Source organism: Petromyzon marinus, chromosome 57, assembly GCF_048934315.1.
Source record: "Petromyzon marinus isolate PM22_M1 ecotype Great Lakes invasive population chromosome 57, UKy_Petmar_22M1.pri1.0, whole genome shotgun sequence".
Classification (NCBI taxonomy): Eukaryota; Metazoa; Chordata; class Hyperoartia; order Petromyzontiformes; family Petromyzontidae; genus Petromyzon; species Petromyzon marinus.
In genome coordinates this window covers 5704010-5730490 of record NC_133723.1, presented here as the reverse complement: position 1 = coordinate 5730490, position 26481 = coordinate 5704010, and the positions used below count along the sequence as shown (strand labels likewise).

The 26481-nt window shown below is 51.6% G+C and overlaps 1 protein-coding gene across 7 annotated transcripts; it reads right to left on the bottom strand.

Annotated features, from left to right (window-relative positions):
• On the bottom strand, window positions 1-25853 carry LOC116954988 (solute carrier family 25 member 44-like). Of its 7 annotated transcripts, none has more exons than XM_032975895.2 (7): window positions 25137-25618; window positions 18047-18328; window positions 16751-17033; window positions 16449-16504; window positions 15944-16144; window positions 9299-9421; window positions 2921-3230 (listed from the first exon to the last, which is right to left on the bottom strand). In XM_032975895.2, exons 2-7 carry the CDS (start codon window positions 18185-18187, stop codon window positions 3039-3041), a joined length of 996 nt encoding a protein of 331 aa, XP_032831786.2. In that variant the 5' UTR covers window positions 18188-18328; window positions 25137-25618; the 3' UTR covers window positions 2921-3038. The 7 variants fall into 7 exon arrangements, with proteins under 7 accessions (XP_075908818.1, XP_032831784.2, XP_032831789.2 ...); XM_032975896.2 differs by having other exon boundaries at window positions 2934-3230; window positions 9299-9426; window positions 25137-25614; XM_076052703.1 differs by lacking the exons at window positions 16449-16504; window positions 25137-25618 and adding an exon at window positions 25644-25853 and having other exon boundaries at window positions 1-3230.
• Between the last annotated feature and the right edge of the window lie 628 nt (window positions 25854-26481).

Below are 26481 nucleotides of genomic sequence, written 5' to 3'. Positions count from 1 at the left end.
TTGTACGAATCAAATAATATTTTTTTAATTCGCTCCTCTCCGGGCCGCAACCACAAGCGTTGGCCGCGCACAGAGCGGCCGCGTTTCCAACAGACCATCAATCCGTCGCGCGATGCACGATGCAGAGAGGGCAACGAGCACACGCGTACATACGAGGCCATGTACATAATTAAAAGCACACGATGGGCATGCGAGACTTGACGTGCCACACGTGATCGCTTTTTTTCTTTTTTAAAAACGTGTGCGTGTGCCCGACAGCGGCTGGGGCTCAGAGGTCAGACCGCTCCGAGATGCTGGGTTCGACCGAAGCTCACACCGAGAATCGCAGATTTACACGAGGACCCGTTGTACAGGGCGCCATGGTGGCGAGATGTTGACTACGTCGCCAGGTATGCAGGAGGTCGTGGGTTCGATCCAGGCCCCGGCGCTTGCTGCTGTGGTCACGCGGATTTTTTTATCCGGATCCTACGGTTTTTCCCTCCACATTTAGAAACATGTTTTTGGAGAATTTGGCTGCTATAGATTGTCACGTGAAAAGGCACTTCGTTGAGCTGTCATTTGAAGCCAGGTCGCTTCTGAAATAGGGCTACACGGCTCAGTGGGCCTTACCTGCTAAGATAAAACCAGTTTCAGTAACAGTCACATCATAGATCGAGTTGCGATCAAACTGGGTTCTCTAGTGAACGAGTTTACGTTCTCAGTCCAGTCACCAATAACTGCACAAAAACATTGATGACGTAAAAAAAAGTGGTGCGGCACTTTATTTGGCTAAAGTCAAACGCCGAGGCTTAAAATCTCAGTTTGATCGTCATGCGACGGGCGATTACACTCGTACGGCAGGAGCGGGCGGGAAAGTGCTGCCTCTGCGTGCACCATAGCTCACTTTGACGGGGGATCTCAGAGGTAGCTCTTCGATATCCGCTTCCGTCGACCGTTCTCGAACACGAAGGGGGCTCGCGCTGCCCCGCGAGGGATTCCAATGGATTCTCAGGCCTCGCGTAACGACCACGGTCCTGGCATCGATCGCCAAGACATCGGAGAAAATTTGTAAAAAAAAAAAAGTGCAAAAACTGCATCCGATTCCGAGAATTATGGTTACGGAGAAAAACCCCCGCGTGCGGATCTGGCAACAATTACGCTTTACATCCCCGACAATTTTTTTTTGTGTTTGTTAAAAGGTCAAGGGGAACAGAGAGAGAGAACCATTAAAACATTCGCCGTTTCTGCAAAAAGGATGACATTTGACACCAGCAGCCCGAAAACCCGTCGACGTTCGCTGCGCGGGAAACAAAACCTCCGGAGCGTTTCGGCAAAAGGGGCCACCAAACGCGACCGCGGAGAGCCGAAGGACGAGAAAGTTTTTTTTTCTTTTTTTTTCACAGCGACGACGAAGCAGGGGCACGCGCCAAATCCAGGGACGTCGACCGGACGGTACGGCGATCGCCGGCGCTCCCCGAGAGCTGCGTGCAACGTGGGCACTTCGCGGATCACTCTGTTTCTCCGTTTGCAAATTTACGCTCGACGCAACGCGTCCCGAGAGGTAGCGGCGTTCGACGCTTTTGTTAGCTGCTTGCCTTAAAACAATCACGCTACATTACTGGGGAAAAAAAAAAGATATGTATAATCGCATAGCACTGATTTTTTTGTTGTTGCTCTGTTTGAATCTCCACAAATGGGGGTTGCGAGTAGAACATGGCTTGTAGAAAGTGCCGTAGATGTAACCAGGAAGAGGAATCTGTGATGGAGTGGGCAGGGTGGACAACTGAGTAAGCAACTTGTCGGTTGGAGGATAGGAGGAGGATGTGATGGGTGGGACGCGTGGTGGAGGAGGAGGCCAGGTCACCGAGACCGGCGCTGGACCGACATCCAGAGGTCAGCGACCGAGGGAAAGAGAGAACCAACATCTCGACGTTCAGGATTTGACTTTAACGATTGCGAGGTGTGTGTGTATATGCTGTGGTGACCTCTTAACCTCGCCCTCCACGAACCTGGGGCAGACGTCTCGCTGGGCGGTACCACCCGATGTGGCGCAGCTCTGCCCGTCGTTCCGACGTCTCCGCGTGGCCAGCAACGGTGGATCCATGCGATGACCGTGTGAAATGAGTGCGGTTATCAAGCAATTGACTCGTATTATAGCTGTGTGAATAACGCCCTTGGGCGATGCTGCTGCTGAGGCCGCGTTGGCAGCTGCACACAAGTAACAACTGACGCTCGTCAATAACACAGCGGCCTTAAAATGAAGATGGACTTTCTTCAGATCACGTAAAATAACGCGGCAATTGTTGCGCAGGTTCAAAATATTCAACCGCCAACCCCGCCCCCCCGCCTCCCTCCCTCCCCCCCTCCCAGCACCCGACCAGCGCAGCTCGGATTGCCCGCGGTGACGGGTAAACGTCGATGGCGAGTGGCGGTCTTTACGTGGCATAGCCGGGGATAAAATACTTCCCCCCCCCCCCCCCCCAGCACTCGATTAGCGTGGGGGGCTCAAGATGCCGGCGGCTCGTGGGGCCCCAGTGAGGCTGCACCGCTCGTGCGATCGCCAAGTTACCGCCGCTGTGTCCGCGGAGCTTAACGGGCCAGCGACATGTATATATTAACAGAAATTATCGTCGTTAAATTAGTGTAAGTAAAAAGATAAATAAGTTGGGACGCCGCTGCCACGGCGGTGCAAGGGGTGAGCAGCGCGCCGAGCGGACCCGCAATCCGGAGGTCGCCGGTTCAATTCCACCTCCCAGCAGCGTGAACGGGAACGGTCGCAGTGACGTCGGTCGGCGGAGGTCAATTCGTGGCGGGCGCTCCCCCCAGACCCCTCCCCCCCCCCCCCGCCACCGAGACGTCTGGGCTAGCGTGGCTGTCGCACGAGCCAACATAACGGCAGGGCTGCACCTTGACCATTACAACACATTGAGTGTGGCTCTACGGCTTCGCCCGTTCATCGTCCGTTGTTTCTTCCCGTTGGGAGTCCAAACGCAAGGAAGCCTCGTCGCGATACTGGCGGGGAGCGGGGTGGGGGGGGGGGGGTCGCGGCGTGACGGGCGTCACAAGCAGCGCGAGTCGATGAGCTCGGCGCGCAGGCTCAGCTTCTTGAGCGTCTCGTAGCCGACGACGATGACCACGGTGGTGGGCACCGAGGAGATGAGTCGCGCCGACAGGCCCTTGGTGAAGCCCCAGGCCCCCTCCTCGGCCAGCAGCTGCCGCACCGTGCCCACGATGGACGACTTGCCCTCCACCTGCACGCCCGCCAGGTACGGGAGACCGACGCCGTTATCGCCGCCGACGTCGCTACAGACGCCGCCGACATTGTCGCCGTTTCCGATGCACACACACGCCGAGCAGGAGGTGGAGGGACGCAATCCTCTGGCTCAATGAGGGCTGCTGCTGCTGTACATCAACGACGTCAGCGGCCACACGAAGGAGGAGGCCACGATCGTCTTACCCTGTGGGTTTTCGCTGCCGGTGATGAGAATCACGATTTCATTTTCAATTGGGTCACCAGGTGACGATCTGGCTCTAATTTAAAGTAGAAATTATATAGTAGGTGACGTTTCAGGCAATAGCCCTACTTCATAACGCATTAAATGCGGTACATTTTCTTGTGAGCATTTTTTCCCCGTCACAATCATTATTACAATTGGTTTAATTATCGTCATCATCAACATCGTTATTATCACCACCATTAGCACAATAATCAACACTCTCATCACGATCATTGTTGTGAGCTTCACCATCCTTATCATCACCACCACCGCCATCACTGCCACCACCATCATTATCATCATCGTCATCATTATCTTTTTTCAAACATTACAATCTAATGATTACTCTCTCAAAAGGTGGGTGGGATATTGCTGCTCCCCCCCCCCCCCCCCCCACCTCACTGCGTGGAGCAGAAGTCACTTCAAAGGAATCCCAGCAGTAGCTCTGGGATATCCGTCTCTGCGTGCTGTTCTTTGACACGGAGGGTCTCGCGCCGCTCCCCCAAAGACTTCCCCATTGATTCCTCGGTTTCACAGCAGGAAGTGACAAGCGCGTAACGCGCCCGCCGCACACATCCCGTAGATTCATAGGCGCGGGAAACCACAGATGAGCGCTCAGAGAAGGCGGCAGCCAGAACCGGCGCCGCCAACAATTGCCCAAGCTCTGCGGCCCTACGTTGCGATGTTGGGACAACCTCCATTAACGTGCGAGGAGGAGAGCGCAGAACGTGACACAAGACCGGAGAACATACGTTGGGAGGGAGGGGGGGAGGGGGCAAGGGGGGGGGGGGGAGAGCGGGGGAAACCTAATCCGGGTGGCTCAGAGGCTGGTCACTCAGAACGGCTCTCTGAGTCATCTCCGCGGAGACGCGGTCACTTTATTTAACCCTCGCCGCCGCCGCCGTCAATTTTGTCTCCCCCCGACCCTACCCTCTCTCAACGCCGGGCAGATCGCCCACCCGGGTAGAGGGGTCACGTGACCCCAGCGCGCTCCCACGTTGGCCTGCTCCGCCCTCTCCCTCTCCAGCCCAAACACGCGCACGCGCACGGAAACTAAAAAAAAAGTGGACGCTTCTTATTAAAGCCGGGGTGGTTGGGGTTAACCTGTGGCCCCCGCGTGCTGCCGCGCAAAAACGTGAGCGATCGGCTGCAAGCAATTTGGCCGGGTGCAACTTGAATCGCGGATCCGTGGACGCTGCCGCAACCGGTTGTCCGCGGTAGATTTGCAGCTTGGTTGTCACGATCGCGAGCGCGCCGTTCGATTTCCCTGTTGCGCAACTCCCGGCTCGGGCGTGGACAAAGCGGTCACAGGCGACGATCGAGCTGCGGGATTTCGACAGCAATCGCGGTCGCTCGGGCATGGGGGACACGGTGCGCACGTCACCATCATCATCATCATCGTCGTCGCCATCATCATAGATATTGTCGGCATCATCGGCATCGTCGATATCATTGGCATATATGAATCCGCTGCTGGATGAAAGCCATCCCACATGGTGGTCACGACGTGCGGAGGGAGCGGCAGTCATTACGGGCGTGACTGCCGCCCGCGTTCCCAGCGGCGGTGCCACGGGGTCAGAGGTCGCAGCACCTGGCAATCTCAAGGCGACCGGACAGGAATTTTGAGCAAATAAAGGGGTGTGCACACGTACGTGTGTGGACGTGTGTGTACGTGTGCGTGTGTACGTGTGGACGTGTGTACGTGTGTGTACGTGTGTACGTGTGGACGTGTGTACGTGTGTGTACGTGTGTGTACGTGTGTGTACGTACGTGTGTGTTTGTGTGGTGGGGAGCGATAGTGTAGCGGTTAGCGCGCTGCGCTATGAACCTGGCGACCCGGGTTCGATTCCCGCTCACGGCCAACACCAGTGACGATTATCTGAACCGGTCCCGGGCCTCCCCTAGGTCGACTCAGCCTCAAATGAGTACCTGGTGCGGTGTGTAAACATTGCCACTAGGGAGACAAAGGCGGTCGGGCGTGGTGCTGGCCACCCACCCCCTCGTGTACCGTTCCGGCCTTCATAGGTGCTGCTCTCTAACAGCACTTGCCCCTACAGTCTGTTACAGGCTATACGGGGGATCTTTGTTGTCTTTGTTTGTGTGATTAGCGGGGGGGGGGGGGGTTAAACGCCCGTTCCCTTTCCCTTCCTTGCTCCCCACCTCTGTCTCTCCAAGTCGTACTCCGCAGTAGAACCTGGGGCCCCGAACTCTCCCTGGCGTCTCTCAGTAAACCAACTAACATTCCTCGCCTATCTGCCGTGTCAATCAGCGGGCCGTGTTTGTGCAGGTGAAGATGGAGGTCTCTCCGGAGCTGCTGCCTTCCACCTCTCGGTTAAAAGTTGAGTGGATTTTTAAAAATGTTTTTTTTTTGTTACAGTTGCCGAGCAGCGCCAAGCGGCCAGCAACAAACAGCACCATGAGTGGCAATAGGTAAGACAGCTTTCGACACGTGTTTTTTTTAATTGATCAAGGTTATCGTTGTAAGAGTTTGGGGTGGGGGAGGGGGGGGGAAGAGAAGACGGTGGGGAAATCCACACGATAGTGGCTGAGAGAGGAAGGAGCAGGAAGACAAAACGTGGTGACCTGCAGTGTGGCTGGCTGGACACAGCGTGGTGGTGGAAGAGACTCGGCAGCCAGCGTCTGGTCGAGACCCAAGTCCTCAGTGTGGGTAGAGAAACCAACGAGTGAAAGCTCACGGGAACAGTGACCATGGCACTGGCGAAAGAAGGAGGCGACTGACCACAGCCGAGTGAGCAAGTGACTCGATTGAATGAGCGAGGGGCTGGATCATCAATCAACCTTGACTGCTGCTTTAACACAGTGGAGTGTTCCACCCCAGACCAGCGCGGTGAAGTATGGTCCAACGAACGCGCGGGTGGCAATGTCACCTTCCGGGAAGCCATTCTCTGAGAGCTGGCAGTGTGCCGGAAGGTGACACATAAATAGAAACGGAATTTTATATCGACCAAACCAATTACGAATCACACACACACACACAACGGCTGTGGCATTAACTTTTCCACTAGCCAAGGCCGGCTCCTCCTCCTCGTTGTCCCTGCTAGTCTGATGCCCCCCCCCCCCACCGCTCTCTCCCTCGGCACACGCAAGCGACGGCGGCCACACCGCCCGGCGCCCATAAAACCGGGGGGCAATTTTCCGCGCGGCTCTCTCTTTAAGAGCTCGCCCCCAACGCCGCACAATAGCCCAGGATGTCGGCTTGTTTAACGAGCCCCGAGGACGTGACATTTCCCCTCGTTTATGGCGACCCCGCTGTTTAGCGCGGATTAACGGCCCTGGATGGCCCACGGCGGAACAGCGGGTTCCTGCTTCTATATTCTTTGGTTCTTTCGGTAAAGACACGTAGATAGAAAAATAGTGGTACGGTATCGCGAAGGGTCGTCCACGCGGATTTTCTCTCTCTCTCCGTTTTCTGAACTGCTATTATGTGCCTCTACTCAAACAGAGAACCGCTTGATCGTTACATAGACTTCATGCCCGTGCACAAATCAATCTATGTGAGGTCTATGGGTCTCCACGTGAGTCTATGGGTCTCCACGTGAGTCTATGGGTCGCGATGTGAGTCTATGGGTCTCCATGTGAGTCTATGGGTCTCCATGTGAGTCTATGGGTCTCCACGTGAGTCTATGGGTCTCGATGTGAGTCTATGCGTCTCGATGTGAGTCTATGAGTCTCAATGTCAGTCTATGCGTCTCGATGCGAGTCTATGGATCTCTATGCGAGTCATTGGTGGAGGCCATGAACGCACTAGATTTGAGAACCTGGTTTAACCAGGACTCAAACCCCAGGTTCACAACTGGGTCTCCTTCGTCACCGACCATTTCATTAGAATTTTTTTCTTTTCATCAATTTTATTTCCAGCTCATTTGCACGGTTTCTTCTTTCCCTGCTCCATTAGCCTAACTGTAGTATAGCATCTCATTAAAGCACCATTAGCATACCATTTGCATGTAATTTGCGTGCAACAATTGAAGTGAATTGCCCGATCCGTGCATCGCGAGTTCCAGACTCGCATATAGACCAAAGGCACAGAGATTCAGACTCACGTTGACCCCTAAAAATTTGCGCAGAGACCCATAGACTTATACAGAGACCCACAGACTCACACAGAAACCCATATATACTGACACAGAGACACATGTCACAAATGTTAATCCTAGTAAAAGCAATGTTTTGCAAATGTGAATCGCGGTAATCTGAAGAGCGGGTATGAATATGAAGAGCTGTGTAAAACCGGTTTGTTGTGAATGTGAGTACCGGCACGATGCTTTATCGGAGGTGTGTTGCGAATCCTGCGCTCCCAGCACATGGAGCGAAACGTCGGACATCGTGCCGAATGACACGCATTGCGGCGGTGCTACCCGAACAGCATGCAGCGAAAGAGACAAAACCACGCCAACGCCAACACCACGGGCAACGGCCTCATCAGATACGGCACCCCCCCTACCCACCCTGTCTACCCTCCCCCCCCCCCCGCAACACAAACGTGAGCGGTGTTGAGCGATGGAGCGGCTCGCTGGGGAAGCAGATGGTTCGCGTTCGCTTCGGGGAAACCTCTCCAAGACACTGCGCGGACGAAATCTACCGTGGCGGCAACTTGGCAGAGCGGGACATCGGGGCGCTCTCTGTTTTGGTTGTGGCTTTTTTGTTGCTGTAAGAATCGCCGCTAAACGGCCGGCAGGTTCTTAGACAAACAAACGCAGCTCTAGCGGAGCGAGCTGAAACGTCTGGACAGCGAGGCCGTGCGTGCGTGCGGATTATGTTAAAACAAATATGGAATGGGGGGGGGGGGAAGAGAAAAATGGCAAAAATTGTCCCGCACCGCGCTTAAGTTTCTTTTCGTTGTGACACTGCAAAAATATTTAGCGGAGCGTTTAAACATCTCGCAGCCAGCGAGAAAACGGATTTACAAAGGATGCCCCATCCACCCACCCTCCCCACCCACCCCCACAGTCACGTGACTTCCCAAGCGAGGGAGCCAGGATCGTGTACGCGTGTTGTTTTTGCCGCGTCTCTTCGTTTCAACGGCAGCGTCGCTTTTGAAATTAAAAGAAAATAGCCGGAGACCGGTCCAGCCACGAGGCCCGGGGCCGGTTGACGAGCCCAGAGCAGTGGGCCAGACGGAGGAGCACGAGGTGAACACACCGAGTGGAGAGAGGGGCAGTGGGACAGCAAGCAGCGTGTATTCAGATGTACTCGGGTAACATATGAAAGGGCCGTAAATAAATAAGTGGGGTTTGGTATCCGCGCCTTTCTTACAGCGCCAAGGCTGTCGCGGAGGAAGGCGCCGTGGTTACGCTTTGTGAGCTTTGCAGATACACTTCTGTCTGGAATTCCACTGCCGCTGAACTGGCTGAAAGTTAAGAGTTCGAATCACAAAGAGCGAGTTCCACGTAGATCGGCCGGATAATCCTGAAGTGGGTGGGTGGGGTGGGAGAGCAGGTTAGTGAGTGAGAGGGTGAGCAGATGGGCCGGAACACCGCAAGGCCGGTGCATGCGAGCTAAGAGATGCCATTAGAAGAGAGATATAAGATTCATGAGACGTATTCAGAAGAGAGATAAGCGGCGCACTTATGATGGGATAGGAGAGGTGTGCAGAGTGGAGACACGAGATCAGGTTGGCGCTAGCAGGGCGTTGCACGCGGTTAGCACGAGGGTGGGGCGCGCGATCTCACTGTGCCAACGCCCCCATCGCCCCTGTGGCAGCCGTGGCACTCCGGGTCAGCCCCCCCATCGTCCCCACCACCCCCAACCGCCACCCCCACCGTCCCCCATACCCCGTCGTGAAACCCCGCAGCCCTGACCTGGATGCGCGTGCGGACGACGTCCATGGGGTTGGTGACGGTGTTGGCGGTGAGGGCGGCAAGGGGTCCAGCCACCGCCTGCAGCGCCAGGCTGGGGCAGCCCTCGGGCGCCACGCTCGCCAGCTGCTCTGTGCGCGACAAACGAACGACAACAACGACGGGGTCGACGTTGGGCCAACTCGCGTGTACTAACAGGAAGAAATCACGAAGAACTTGTCGTTCTGCATCACAAGCCGGATTGACTTCGACAAAAACAATTCTCCACCGATGTGCGATTCCCCAGCGACGCCTTAGAATTTGACACTGAACACGAACTAGCAACTCGCACCGCGCCTCGGACGTGGTCGTCCGCTTCGCTAAAAACGCGGACGGGGAAATCGCTTTTTGCTTTTTTTTTTTTAAAATTACGTTGCAGAAAGGCGGAAGGGAACGATCACGGGAGGGGGAAAGAGGCAAAGCGCTCCGCAAGCGGCCGGTCATCCCCCCGGGAGCGTTTTGAATTTCACCGCGGCAGTGAACGTGAGCAGGCTGGCGGATGACGCACATCTCCCGCCGGTGCCGTTTCTGCGTTTTGGCTGCGCAGGTGCGGCCTGCACCGCACCGAAGCTGCGTTGACCTCCGCACCCCCCCCGATTGGCTACGTACGGTGCGAATTAAGTTAAACGTACACACACACACAGACCTGTCAATGGATAATTCTTGGCCAAACTTGACAAGATAGAGATTTTATATATATATAAAAAAAAAAATAAGCGCATTGAGAAATGGTACAAAAGGCGAAGTTTCGGGCAACGGCCCTTGTGCACAGCATGCAGAGAGGGCCACAGAGGTAGAGCGCTGCATGAGGGGTGATTTTAAACTTGCCGACTGTGCCTTTTGTGGGACTGCCAATCGTCATTGGCAGCAGCAATTCCGCTGGGACGATGCGATCCCGCTGGGGTTAAACGGACCTCCTTGCCAAAACACCGCGAAACGCACAACGTGCCGCTGGCATTATAAAGCGCGCGCGGAGGAAAGCTGCTGCTGCTGCGGGGGCGGCGAAGGGAAAACCGAGAGGAGAATGTGGACGCGGTTGGGTGGGGGGGGGGTTGAAGGAATCTGGGGGAAATTGGGCCACGTGATCACTCGGGGCAAGCGCCGCGCTGGCCAGCGGAACCTCGCGGGGACGACTTTAATTAAATAAAGGTAAAGGATCGGGAATCGTGCGTTCGGCCTTCCAATACATGTTCGTGCTCGTACTCGTTGCGTTACGTGGGAAAAGTTAAGTCGTTTTTTTTTCCTTGAAGAGGGCCCCACAGGTTACTTCGAGTGCTCTTGCCAAAAGCATCTGGTAACCTGGGAGCTTTTGTTGAAAAACCGGAAGGTTGCATGCAACCGGTGCAGAGTTTGCGTGCTTAAACAAATTCTGCTCATATATTTGTCTGCAATGGTAAAAACAAAGCATATAAATACTTGTCATTCATTTACATGGTCAAAAATGCACTATAAACTATTTTTATTTTACCAAGGCCCCAATGAGCTATATAGCTCTTTTTCAGAAGCGACCTGGCCACAAATGATAGCTCAACGAAATGGCTTATCACGTGGACATTTATAGCAGCCAAATACTCTAAATACATGTTTCTAAATGTGGAGTGAAAAACCGGAGGGCCCGGAGAAAAATCCACACAACCACGGGGAGTACACGCAAACTCCAAATATACAGGCGTTAAGGGTTCGGGATCGAACCCACGATCTCCTGGATACCTGGCGAGGTAGTTAACATCTCCTAGCCACCGCGGCGCCCGTCAACAATAATAATGGAGTGGCAGCAGCCAAGGAATGGAAAGTGGCCAAGGAGATGGATGGTGAGAACATTGCAAAGGCGGTGGATCGATACATCGCAGCATCGGGAGAAGCAGTGGTGGCCTTTATTCAGTAGTGGAAATGACCGTGGCTGACGCCGATGATACTCGGAGACACTGAGTGGAGCAGTGCGTGCGTGCACGGAATCGCTGAGCTCGCCCACTGCCCAGGGAACGGATGCGGTTGTGAGGGGTGCTGAGCGTTGGTGAGCGCTGGTGAGCGGGGGTGAGCGAGGCGTCTCGTGTTGAGTCTACGTGGGGCAAACCAGGGCAGGCCAAGAGCCGTGCGTCTGTCATCTCAACATGTGGTTCTCATGCAGCCTCCCCCCCCCACCCCCCCCCATCTTTAATGAGGCAGCGGGCGGTGGGAGGGAAGGGTGGGAGGGAAGTAGAAACAGCGAGATCATGAGAATGAAAGAGAGTGACTGAATAAGAGATTGAGAATGAGTGAGCGAATTCACGAGAGAGTGAGTGAATGACAAAGACAGAGTGGGTGAGCGAGAGAGTGAACGAGAGGAGTTGAGCGAGATCAAGATAGAGAGAGCGAATGAACGGCCGAGTGAATGGGAGTGAGAAAGTAAGAGTGTGAGAGAGTGGAAGCATGTAAGGGATCGAGATAGAGAGAGAGAGGGAACAGGGCGAGGGAGAGAGCAAGAGAGAGGGAGTACGCGAGACGGCCAAACCCTCCGTCTGAACTTTCCCCCTGAGCGCCGAGAGATATCGCGTTGCCGGTTAAAAAATAAATAAATCTACTCAGGCACTCAGAGTGCATTCTTACGCCGAGCCTGAGTGAGCCGTAAAAACGTGGAGCGCGCTACTGCGGTGGGGCCGCAGCGGCCGGAATAACGAGATGGCTTCAAAATAATTATTTAGGCCTTTGCCATAGACGAGAGTTCACGTACGAGCTGTGGTCCCTTGCGACAATCCACCGCTGGATGAGGGCCAGTTGCGCTGCCGAACTGTGCCGCGGGAAGAAGGTGCGCGCAGTTCAAATGGATGCCAGCGTCAACTCAAAGCGAGGTTACGACGGGGATCTCCACGTGTTCCTGAAAAAGCGCCGCTCGGCCAAAAACGTCCCCGCAGCGAAAGTGGGGAAACCCTCTCGCCGTTGTTTGTTTGTTCCTGCTTAATGAACCCCGCGTGATTGGACGGCAGAATAAACGCCCTTAGTGTGGGGTTAAATAGTTAAATGTAATAAACTTGCGTGGGCAATATGGGCGGCCTCAGGGTAGTGCGATGCTCTCAACTCGCTCCGTTGTCTTCACTCTGTCTACTATGGGCAGACTATCGCAACAAGGGACCTGGCTCCCTTCACCACTCAAACGCTACCCACGGGTACACTCGCCATCCCCGTTCTTACATTTACACCGACGACACAATTTGTTGGTATTTAACGTTGTTGCTTGCGTCTCTCTCCGCGCGGTTCCGCCTTTGGAGTTTGCTGTGCGTTTGAATGTGCAATAATAAAATATCGTTTTTAGGATAAAAGCCAAAAGAAAATGCCCTTTCCGAGGGCGACAGAGGGCGAGAGAGGCAGGCTGTGATTAAACCATCACTGGACTCCGGAGCGCTAATGTCGGCGCCCATTAAAGGCCCTCTCTCTCTACGTGAGCGGCTATTGATGTCAATTAGTGACCCCTTTGTTGTGCAAACCACAAACAGTGACGGGGGGGGGGTGATGGGCGAGCGGGGCGTGTCGGTCAATAATTTATTTTCATCTTTGACCCAATTTGATCCCAAACACGTCGGCCTATCGCGAGCAATATCGTGATTCGGAATAAGATTTTTTTTTTGGTCAAGTTCGCTTAAGTAAAACATTGTGTTGTACACCCTCCTCCACTTGACACAGCCAGTTAATATTTTTTTTCACTTGATGAGCAAACGTGGCCGGTTCATCACTGCTTCAGCCGAAGCCAACCTCGATGATAAATGACCCAAAAATGTATCATGATCGTGCGAGGCAGCGATCGGAGCTCTCACAGAGCAGCTTAACGCCTCCCGGAGAACGGTCCGCAGAATGAGATATTGCAGAGCTTCCTCTGACGTCCCTTCCAAGTGACATCTCCTTTGTACACTCGGTCAGCAAGAAGCAGCAACTTCTCCTCTGCCCTGCGACAAAGAGCGACGCTCGTCACGCGTCGGTCAAACCGACGTTTCACTTCCCAGGGATGGAATGTTCGTCAAATTTCAATGTGAAACCAAATTTAAATCGACATCCGTTTTTTTTGTTTTCTGGTGCAGTCATTGGTCACCAGACCAGGTCGAGTGGAATCCCGTCGATACATTTACAACGAGCTGACCTATCGGTCATCACGCAAAACAAATAAGAACTAAAATACCCATTAGGTTTCAGTACCCTACGGGACTCTCTGAATCAATGCTTTCCAGCAGCATTTGCATCAAGCGAGAAAACCGTGAACTCGCATCTGCTGATGAGGCTCAGGAGAGGTTAAAACAGGCCGAAGAATTTCACTGCGGCTCAATACGCCGGCACGGGAATCGGAAATGAGACCGCAGAACCGTCGTCGCTGAGATCCTCCGTTCGAATCCAGCTTTCAGCCGCTGCCTGTGATTTAGACCGGGACCTCAAGCGCGGTTGACTTGATGGGCTCAGCTTGGTTCAGGTGTCCCTTGCTCTACGTGGGTTCGGTTTGTGCGACTTCGCACTGTAGATGCGGATAACCTCTTTCGACCCCAACATTTGCTCGACTACGCGGTATGAATTCACTCTAGATGCGGCTATGCGGTCCTACGTGGCACAACAGTGTGTACTGTATGTGCTACTCGGTAGGAAGCTGTCTCAGACAGAGATACATATACACACACAGAGAGATACACATAGAGATACACACACAGATATAACATTGTGTACTGTGTGCGGTTTTGCTTTGTGTGCGTGTGCCCTTTATTCGGAGAGCATCTGCTACTGCTACTACCACCGCACAGAGCGAGTGAAACCTGTACTCCGTAGCCAATGTCTGCCAGAATAAAAAAAAACACCACCCACCACGTTACATTTGGTTCTGCGCTTAGCACGGCTAAATTCCGGCTCTGAGAATTAAACACACTGGTTCGACTGCCGTGCGCCGAACGTTACTTGTGGCGGCATCATGGGTGGGGGAGTGATGTCTCTTCTGCGGCGTGGAGCAGAGGTCGCTTGATGAAGGGATCTCTGTGATATACACTTTTGTGGATCGTCCCCCACGTCTGTGCTTTTGCAACACCGATAGCAGTCGTGAAAATGTTAGGGAGCGATATATATATATTTTTTAAAGACATGCATTCTTAAGATCAAATTGCCACTCTGAATTGATTTACTTGCCGGGAGCAATGAATCAACTCTAAATCCAAACCAGCTCAGGCCTCCTGTAAATCACGTGACTTGTGTTTGGCCACCCCCTCTCTAAAACCCTCCCCCCTCTGCCCACCGCCCACTGTGAAAACAGACTCCACTCTTTGCGTTTGCGTCGAGTCCCTGATGCAGCCTTTCCCTCCCACTCTCCTGCAGTCTCTGCTCCCGTTCCTCCGCTCCTCCATCCCTTTCTTCACTTTCCCACCCCTTCTCTTTTCTCTTTCCTTTCCACGTACATTACTTCACCGACCGTACTCACCTGCCCGTGGTGTGCCGCCACGGTTACAAAGTTGCTAGTTCTCCTCTGCTGGTGAGTCGGGATGAACAAAATCATTTTACTCTAAAGCGCGCGAAGAACAAATTGATGCAAGGCTGCCACCTCCTGCAGAGCGATGGTACTGGAAGCGCAGCGCTCGAGACAATGCGAGCAGATCCACGCCCCTGACTACGCCCTATCTCCTGCGACCTAGGGAGCTCCCCAGGGTGGAGCGTGGTGAGTACTTGGATCGGTGGCCACTTGTGCTTGCCAGCCGCTGTAGGCACGCGTGACAAATTCCACGCAATCACAGACATCTCGTTAACCTGCGTCCCTCCCGACGTAATCGGGACGGAGGTTGATGACATCATTCAAATTGTAAAGTAAAGTAATTGGGCTTGGGCAGGGCGCTTCATTGGCAAGGACGGACGACGCACCATCTTATCCTATATAGATAGATCTATGTCGTGCCTTAATCCAAGGCGCTTTACAACAATTATAACATTGCACTTCAGATGATAGTGGTTGAAATAAAGAGTGGGGATATTAAAAGCAGTGGTGTAGTTATGGTGAGATGACAAAAGCTAGGAGTGATTAAGCAGGGGTTGGGTTAGTGATAGGAGTAGTGATAGGGGTAGTGATAGGGGTAGTGATAGGGGTAGTGATAGGGGTAGTGATAGGGGTAGTGATAGGGGAAGTGATAGGGGTAGTGATAGGGGTAGTGATAGGGGTAGTGATAGGGGTAGTGATAGAGGTAGTGATACGGGTAGTGATAGAGGTAGTGATAGGAGTAGTGATAGAGGTAGTGATAGGGGAAGTGATAGGGGAAGTGATAGGAGTTGGGGAAGGCCTGGCCGTAGCTGGGAGGCGGGAGTAGTGGAAGCAGGATGGGCTAGGGGAGAAGAGATGGGGGATGCTTTTTTTAAGGAAGGAACGGAAAATTCTGGAATGTCAGCCAAGGAATGGAGACGGAGTGATGAAAACAGCTCGTGCGCCGGGTGCTGGATAGATTACGAGGAATCGCCAGGTGCTGTATAGATTACGAGGAATCGCAGGATCATAAGATGTGGCAACAACGACGGCGGCGGCTTCGGGAGGACCTTCATTTAGCGGTGGATCGATCATGGCTGATGATGACGATGGCGGAGAAGCAAAAGCCTGGCAGTGGTGGTGGTGGGGGCGCGGTGTCTCACCGGTGTAGGCGTGGTAGAAGGGCCACCACACGGCGCTGTTGGGGATGTAGGTGAGAAGTGAGGCGGTGTAGCCACGGTAGAAGCCCGCCGGCCCGTCCGCCCGCAGGATCTCCGCCGCCACGATGCGCCAGCGGCCCAGCGGTAGGGCCGAGCCTTCCGTGGCGCACAAGTGGAACCGGCCCATCGCGCCGCTGTCCTTCCCTGCACCGTTTAATCGACACGTCAACAACCGCTCGAGTCTGCTCCGATGACAGCGGCAATGTGGTTCAGGAGCTCGATGCCAATGTCGAGGTCTGCTGCGGCTGCTGGCTACGACGAGAGGGCTGCAGCAGAGAGCGTTCGCGTCGCGACGCCGTTCCTCCGTCGAAGGAGCGCAGACTGCAGCGGTTTACTGTACGGTCCACAGATAGGGGTTGCATGGCCACAATTGTTCTACTGTTTTACAGAATGCGATTGTGTGAGAGTGCGTGCAAGTGTTGCGTGCGAGTGAGAGTGGAGCTTGTACGTTTTCCTCCTGTTCTGCATGGGTTTCCCCCGGGTTCTCCGCTTTCCTCCCCATAGCTGAAACAACACCCGCACAATGTAACCGGTATTGGCCAACAACATCGCCAATGCTGGAAAAAACTACCGGTAAATTACTCGGCGGCAACATCGCCATTCCGACGGCGAAAACTTTTTGAAAGAATGCCTCTCGGGACTCGAATACAAACGTATATACAAACGTCACGGTCATCATCAGACAACATCAATAACTGCCACAGGCAACGCAGGGGGGCAGGGCGGGGGCAGGAGTGGAGGGGCACGCACCCTGTATCATGAGGTGCTGCGAGATGACGTCGATGGGGACGGTGATGCTCTGCGCGACTAGCGACGCGCAGCCGCCGGCCACCAGCGACTTGAGCGCGTTGCTGTCGCTGAAGCGCGAGACGTACTGGCGCGCGAGCTCGTAGGTCGTCACGTAGGCCTGGCCCGAGACGATGGTGAGGGCGTTGACCAGGAAGCCGCGGTAGAGGCCCCGGGCGCCCTCGGCGCGCGCGATCTTTGCGAACGCGTCCGCCGTGCCCTTGTACACGCTCTTGCCCTTCTGCACCTGAACAACGCAGACATCCAAAGACTTTTATGGATACCCAGCGACTTATAAAAAACTCACATGGCGATCCACAAATCCGTACAAGAGACCCACCCACGGACTCACACCGAAACCCACAGACTGACACCGAGACCCACAGACTCACACAGAGACCCACAGACTCACACAGAGACCCACAGACTCACGCAGCGTCTCGCAGACTCGTATAGAGACACACAGACGAACACAGGCATCCAAAGGCTTGCATGGATACTCACTGACTTACAAAAACTGACATAGATAGCCACAGACCTATAAGAGAGACCCACAGGTTCCCATCGGGACCGATAGACTCTCGATAAACAAATATGGCCACTAAATTTTGACTTAATGCTTTCGTGACTGCAGTAATTCATATTCTTAGCTCTTTCGGTAAAGTCACGTTGAAGGGAAACAATAAAATAATAAATATATAAAACTATAAAAATTCTCACGACGTTTCGACCATAACACAAACGGTCGTCATCAGGTGTGAAAAGCAATGGCAAGAAATATTTGAAAGAAGTGTCGGTCTGCATTAATTTATTTTTAAACGGTGTATTTATTTATTTATAAAAAAAACGTCAGCGCCACGCGCAGCGATTTGGCAGTTTATTTAGAAGGACGAGTCCATCTATGTGACTTTACCGAAAGAGCTAAGAATATGAAATATGGCCACTGTTTCTGTCCAGAATATTCCGATGCAGTTCTATGCAGGCGCAACTCCACAACGTGCGGTATAAATGTCAAAATGCACTGCATAAGGTTTTTGCGGCTGTGCTCTGGGGGAGCTTCCGCTCTCCCCCAGAAGCTCCCGGCACGCTGGATAAAAACGTCGGGACGGATGTCGTTCCGACCAAACACGTGGCCACATCCGGAAAAAAAGTCGCAAACGACGTTGCACGACTGCTTTGCGTTAATAGTAATAATAAGTGCGATCGCATCGCGCTACATCGCACGCCCGGGGGGGGGGTGGGTAGGAGGAGGGGCGTCACCTGCAGGCGCGTGCGGATAAGCGACGCGGGGTAGACGGTGGCGCGGATCGCGAGGGTCATCACGATTCCCAAGGTGAAGAACTTGCGCTTGTCCAGGTCCTCCCACTCGATGATGCGAACGCTTCGGCCGTCAGCGTTCATGTTGCTGCCCTTGGCAATGTAGGGAGGCAATGTCTGCCCCCCCCCCGCCCCGCCGCTCCTCGACCTCAAACCCTTGACCTCTCACCGCTGTCCGTCCTCGACGCCCTCCGTCATCATCATCATCATCATCACCACCAAGTGCTGAGTGAGAAAGGTTACAAGCAGGAAATACTGAGACGCTTGATGAGCAGGAAGGGGGCGTAGGGAGCTGTGGTGCGGCTCGGCGGGAGCGCGTTCGCCGCTGTTTGCAGAAGTTCGAGGCTCGTAACGGGAGGCCACCCTAGTTAATGCTGCAGGTGTATTCACGATAAATGACTACGCGCCGTCTGCTTCGCGGCACGGCGTTAACGATCGAGTGGCGTCATTTGAAAAGCGTAGGGCATCGTGGGCTGACGTCACGGTCCAAATATGACAAGTTCTAAACATCCCTCGCAATATCATGGGACCTTTTTTTTTGCCGAGTATGAAAAGGGTTCTATTTTGCGCTTGAACATCTTAACACCTGTTTTACTGCCAGAAAGGGTAGACCCTATTCTTCATCGCGATTCACGTAGCAACATCGCCCCCTCCTGGCAAAAATACACACTTAAAACTGACTTGGTCAAACATCCCAATGCAGGATGCTCCTTAACACGAGGTTTGAGGACTCAGGCTTTTACTGGTTTGTATTGGTCTGGTCTTCAAATTGCTATGTACAAAACATCTCATGTTGGTCAAAAACACCACCTTAAATGAAAATACAGGAAGAGTTTACAATAGGTGACGTTTTTGGATGTGGCCCTTCTTAAAAGCACAAATCATCGCTTGTGCGACACAAACCAAAGCTGCATCGCCACCGAAATGTGTAATATCACGACTGTACCGAAACGTTGATGAAATATTCTGCTCTTCTCCAATAAATGAGACGTCAGTCCGGAACAAGACTTTCTGTAAGTCATGCATGCGAGGCGCGTAAAGGATTCGAGGGCGTATGCGTGTAACTGTGCAACTATTGTTACGTTACACAAAAATTACAGCATTTTGACGTGTGGCAATAGCAGAGATAGGCCGAGTAAAAACGAAAATGCCCCACTCGGGCGCATAACAATAACAGCTGTACCAAGCCCTCTTTGTTTCGAGAACGGCTTCATCCACATTCCCCTTTACCCCACGGCAGAGAAGGGCATCCCATTGACCGACCACCCTCATGATTCACCACTCGTTACAGCATTCATTCATGCTGTAACGACGAGTGACCCCCCCCCCGCAAAGCGTCATTATATCCTAAACACAATCATTATTCGGGGATTCTGCTTTGTCAACGGCGCGCACGCACTGTGATATTAAAGTAATACTCGATCGCCATATGATCATATTCGTCAATTACAGTGTTAAAAAAATAAAATTGGAGACGTTTCGAGGTGGCCTTTATCCTGCAGTGGATTGACAAAAGCAAACCCGTCAACCCCCTTATCAGTGCCTAGCTTATTACAGACCAGTTCAGACCTTATCGGTCACCCCGTGCCCTTACAAATCTCAACGTTCATCCTACAAAGTCCCATCACAAATGAGAAACAGAAACAAATAAACACTCACCACTACTACACTCACCACTACTACACTCACCACAACTACACTCACCACCACTACACACACCACCACTACTACATTTACCACTACAAACCTGTCAACCCCCTTATCAGTGCCTAGCTTATTACCTACCAGTTCAGACCTTATCGGTCACCCCGCGCCCTTACAAATCTCAACGTTCATCCTACAAAGTCCCATCACAAATGAGAAACACAAACAAATAAACACTCACCACTACTACACTCACCACTACTACACTCACCACCACTACATTTACCACCACTACAATCACCACCACTACATTTACCACTACAAACCTATCAACCCCTATTCAGTGCCTACTTTATTACAGACCAGTTCAGACCTTATCGGTCACCCCGTGCCCTTACAAATCTCAACGTTCATCCTACAAAGTCCCATCACGTGAGAAACACAAACAAATAAACACTCAAACTACTACACTCACCACTAGTACACTCACCACTACTACATTTACCACTACAAACCTGTCAACCCCCTTATCAGTGCCTAGCTTATTATCTACCAGTTCAGACCTTATCGGTCACCCCGCACCCTTACAAATCTCAACGTTCATCCTACAAAGTCCCATCACAAATGAGAAACACAAACAAATAAACACTCACCACTACTACACTCACCACTACTACACTCACCACGACTACACTCACCACAACTACACTCACCACCACTACATTCACCACCACTACATTTACCACGACAAACCTGTCAATCCCTATTCAGTGCCTACTTTATTACAGACCAGTTCAGACCTTATCGGTCACCCCGTGCCCTTACAAATCTCAACGTTCATCCTACAAAGTCCCATCACAAATGAGAAACACAAAAAATAAACACTCACCACCACTACACTCACCACCACTAGACATTCACCACTAGTACACTCACCACTACTACATTTACCACTAGTACACTCACCACTACATACCTATCAACCCCTTATCAGTGCCCTACCTTATTACAGACCAAGTCAGACCTTATTGGTCACCCCGTGCCCTTACAAATCTCAACGTTCATCCTACAAAGTCCCATCACAAGGGAGAAACACAGTCATTTGTATTATTACACGCTTTTATTTAACTCACTGTCAGTTACTGTCGTATCCTCAAATATTGTAACTCAATATTAACCCACTTCCCAATGTGGTATCGACTGAAAACTTGGTATACGTATGTCATACTGATGATAATACTATATTCTATCATAAAAAATAAAAAAATATATTTCAAAATATTATTTTACACGCTTTTTTATTAACTCACTCTGTCTGTTCTTGTTGTCACATCCACAAATCTTGTAACTCAATTTTAACCCACTTCTCAATATGGGATAGATTGCAAACTTGGTATACTTATGTCATACTGATGACAATACTATATTATATCATTAAAAATATATATTTTTAAACATTATTTTTTATATGTTAGATGTTTCGGCTTGGGTCAAATTGTCCACGCTCAACTGACGTTGGCTGTAATTGACCCACGGTCCCCCTTACGTTGTGGCAAGCTTCTGGGCCACTTCCTGGAGTCGTGGAGCTCTTCCATTACTAGTACGGTACATTTCATTAAAGCGTGTTTTTAAAAAAAAAAGTTTTAAAAAAATATTACTTATTTATGCCCTTATTGAAACGGCTGTACGCCGTATGGACCCTGACAACTCAATTTCCCTGTACAAGAATACGGGATAAATCGCATGGGTTGACACGGTATGCAAAAGTAAAGTTTACTGGAAGAACTGTTTTAAACGTGACAAATCTTTAAACAACTTGGTAATACCCCAAAAACCGTGCGACTGCTTTGAGTTACGTATCCCTATACAACGTTGCAGTGATGACCCATTAATCTTACACGAGAGAGGGTCCCAGCCTACACACATCGGGGTAATTCCAGTACAGTTGAACGAGGCATTGCCTCGTGAAACCGACCCGAAAGTTTTAAATCGTATTTCATCAACGCTGACACGATGCACTGCGAAAACAATGCGGCCGATGAATGGGAACGTGTAAAAAAATTTAAGTGCGTTTCAACTTTCATGCGGAGAGACGGGAGACATTGTTTATTTTATATTACTGTGCATCATTTAGATCACGGTCTCTTTACAGTTGTTGTTTCACGTGTGGCGTGAAACCACCACCACCACCGTTCTCCCCACAGTACGTGAGTAGTAAGACCCCCACAGTACGAGTGAGTAGTAAGACCCCCACAGTACGAGTGAGTAGTAAGACCCCCACAGTACGAGTGAGTAGTAAGACCCCCACAGTACGTGAGTAGTAAGACCCCCACAGTACGAGTGAGTAGTAAGACCCCTACTGTACGAGACAGTAGTAAGACCCCCACTGTACTAGACAGTAGTAAGACCCCCACTGTACGTGAGTAGTAAGACCCCCACAGTACTAGACAGTAGTAAGACCCCCACTGTACTAGACAGTAGTAAGACCCCCACTGTACGTGAGTAGTAAGACCCCCACAGTACTAGACAGTAGTAAGACCCCTACTGTACGAGACAGTAGTAAGACCCCCACTGTACTAGACAGTAGTAAGACCCCCACAGTACTAGACAGTAGTAAGACCCCCACTGTACTAGACAGTAGTAAGACCCCCACTGTACGTGAGTAGTAAGACCCCCACAGTACTAGACAGTAGTAAGACCCCCACTGTACTAGACAGTAGTAAGACCCCCACTGTACGTGAGTAGTAAGACCCCCACAGTACTAGACAGTAGTAAGACCCCTACTGTACGAGACAGTAGTAAGACCCCCACTGTACTAGACAGTAGTAAGACCCCCACAGTACTAGACAGTAGTAAGACCCCCACTGTACTAGACAGTAGTAAGACCCCCACTGTACGTGAGTAGTAAGACCCCCACAGTACTAGACAGTAGTAAGACCCCTACTGTACGAGACAGTAGTAAGACCCCCACAGTACTAGACAGTAGTAAGACCCCCACAGTACTAGACAGTAGTAAGACCCCCACAGTACGAGTGAGTAGTAAGACCCCTACTGTACGAGACAGTAGTAAGACCCCCACTGTACTAGACAGTAGTAAGACCCCCACAGTACTAGACAGTAGTAAGACCCCCACAGTACTAGACAGTAGTAAGACCCCTACTGTACGAGACAGTAGTAAGACCCCCACTGTACTAGACAGTAGTAAGACCCCCACAGTACTAGACAGTAGTAAGACCCCCACAGTACTAGACAGTAGTAAGACCCCCACTGTACTAGACAGTAGTAAGACCCCCACAGTACGTGAGTAGTAAGACCCCCACAGTACGAGACAGTAGTAAGACCCCTACAGTACTAGACAGTAGTAAGACCCCTACAGTACTAGACAGTAGTAAGACCCCCACTGTACTAGACAGTAGTAAGACCCCCACAGTACGTGAGTAGTAAGACCCCCACAGTACGAGACAGTAGTAAGACCCCCACAGTACGTGAGTAGTATGACCCCCACTGTACGAGACAGTAGTAAGACCCCCACAGTACTAGACAGTAGTAAGACCCCCACAGTACTAGACAGTAGTAAGACCCCCACAGTACTAGACAGTAGTAAGACCCCCACAGTACTAGACAATAGTAAGACCCCCACAGTACTAGACAGTAGTAAGACCCCCACTGTACGTGAGTAGTAAGACCCCCACTGTACGAGACAGTAGTAAGACCCCCACAGTACTAGACAGTAGTAAGACCCCCACTGTACTAGGCAGTAGTAAGACCCCCACAGTACGTGAGTAGTAAGACCCCCACTGTACTACAGTAGTAAGACCCCCACAGTACTAGACAGTAGTAAGACCCCCACTGTACGAGACAGTAGTAAGACCCCCACTGTACTAGACAGTAGTAAGACCCCCACTGTACGAGACAGTAGTAAGACCCCCACTGTACGAGACAGTAGTAAGACCCCCACTGTACGAGACAGTAGTAAGACCCCCACTGTACTAGACAGTAGTAAGACCCCCACAGTACTAGACAGTAGTAAGACCCCCACTGTACGAGACAGTAGTAAGACCCCCACTGTACTAGACAGTAGTAAGACTCCCACAGTACTAGACAGTAGTAAGACCCCCACTGTACGAGACAGTAGTAAGACCCCCACAGTACTAGACAGTAGTAAGACCCCCACTGTACGAGACAGTAGTAAGACCCCCACTGTACTACAGTAGTAAGACCCCCACAGTACTAGACAGTAGTAAGACCCCCACTGTACGAGACAGTAGTAAGACCCCCACTGTACGAGACAGTAGTAAAACCCCCACTGTACGTTGGTAGTAAGACCCCCACTGTACGAGACAGTAGTAAGACCCCCACAGTACTAGACAGTAGTAAGACCCCCACTGTACTAGACAGTAGTAAGACCCCCACAGTACTAGACAGTAGTAAGACCCCCACAGTACTAGACAGTAGTAAGACCCCCACAGTACTAGACAGTAGTAAGACCCCCACTGTACGAGACAGTAGTAAGACCCCCACTGTACGAGACAGTAGTAAGACCCCCACAGTACTAGACAGTAGTAAGACCCCCACAGTACTAGACAGTAGTAAGACCCCCACTGTACTACAGTAGTAAGACCCCCACAGTACGTGAGTAGTAAGACCCCCACAGTACTAGACAGTAGTAAGACCCCCACAGTACTAGACAGTAGTAAGACCCCCACTGTACTAGACAGTAGTAAGACCCCCACTGTACGAGACAGTAGTAAGACCCCCACTGTACGAGACAGTAGTAAGACCCCCACAGTACTAGACAGTAGTAAGACCCCCACAGTACTAGACAGTAGTAAGACCCCCACAGTACTAGACAGTAGTAAGACCCCCACTGTACGAGACAGTAGTAAGACCCCCACTGTACGAGACAGTAGTAAGACCCCCACAGTACTAGACAGTAGTAAGACCCCCACTGTACGAGACAGTAGTAAGACCCCCACAGTACTAGACAGTAGTAAGACCCCCACTGTACGAGACAGTAGTAAGACCCCCACAGTACTAGACAGTAGTAAGACCCCCACAGTACTAGACAGTAGTAAGACCCCCACAGTACTAGACAGTAGTAAGACCCCCACTGTACGAGACAGTAGTAAGACCCCCACTGTACGAGACAGTAGTAAGACCCCCACTGTACGAGAGAGGGGTAAGACCCCGGTTCTGATGTCCTCCTCAACCCTCCACCACCACCCCCGACTTGACCTCGTCACCAACACCGCACGGACCGGCGTGGTGAAGTATGGCCAAATAAACCGAAATTACTGAGTGTGGAGGGGAATGCCTTCATCCAGCAGTGGATTAACAAAGTAACCGAGAACTTTCTTTGTTGTTAATGTTGCAGTTTTAACAACATTACCTTGGGGGCGGGGCTCGTAGCTTCAATTAAAATGTCACCGCGGCGACGACAGCCCAAGTAGTTAGAGGGAGACTCCCAATACCACCACCATCGCCACCACCCACCATCATCTTCACCACCACTACCACCACAACATCCCCACCCCCTCCGCTCGCCACCACCACCACCACCGAGGGCGAACGCCATCGAAGCCTCTTCCGCTCGCCATCTTGGTCAGGGTAGTTGTAGTTCATTTAGTTCATAGTTCATTTATTAGGTATAGCCCTGTGGACCATTCGGCTCTTGAATCGGGTGCAACCGCAACAAACAAAAAACACGAACAAGAAAACATCTTAAAGTGACTATGTGACTGTGCAAACAGAAAATACAGGAAAAAAAATATTCCTGAAATAGCACCGTACACCAACGCTGTGTGCAAAAATCCCAGCACGGTGGCACACGAGGGGAGGGGGGCAGCAACCACGCCCGGCCGCCTTTGTTGCCCCCCAGTGGCGATGTTTTACGCACCGCACCCAGGTACTCATTTGAGGCTGAGTCGACCTATGGGAGGCACAGAACCGGTTCAGATATTCGCCGCTGGTAGTGGCCGTGAGCCGGAATCGAACATGGGCCGCCGGGGTTTGTAGCTCATCGGATTCCCACAGTACGCGTAAATATTCAGATCGATTCCTGGAGCGCCAGTGCGCTAACCGCTGCACCACCGCTCCCACGCAGAACGCCCGCGCACTTCGAGGGGGGGGCGATCCCCTACGCAAGATGGCGCCTCAATACGCGTCGGCGTGACGTCACACATTCGCGAAGGGGGGCGGGGCGCGCTGAGGCGACGTCTCGCGGAACCAATCAGAATCGCGCTTAGGCGGAGACGCCCTTCGGCGGGGGCTCTCAGCCAATCGCAAGTGCCGCTAAGAGCGTTTACGTGAATTATTTAAAAAAATTATTTAAAGCTTTCGTGACTTCAGTGATTCATATTCATGGTTCTTTCGGAAAAGTCACGTTGAAGGGAAACAATAAAATTACATATAAAATATATATACATTTTTATTGTTAAGTCACGTACATAGGTTCAAAATAAAATAAACAAAAAACTACGACGTTTCGATCGCAACACAAGCGACCGTCATTAGGTGTCCTAGTTTTTTTTGTTTACTTTATTCGTTTTTGAACCTATCTACATGATGACTTTACCGACACAACCCAAAGGATATGAATTCCTGTAGTCACGAAAGTCGAGTTTATGGAGTTATATATTTTTAAAAAATATATTTGAAGGGGCTTTGTGTGTTGCTCAACAGATACGATTAGGTAACTTACCCAACGTAGCCTATTTAAAAATGATCACCAAAAA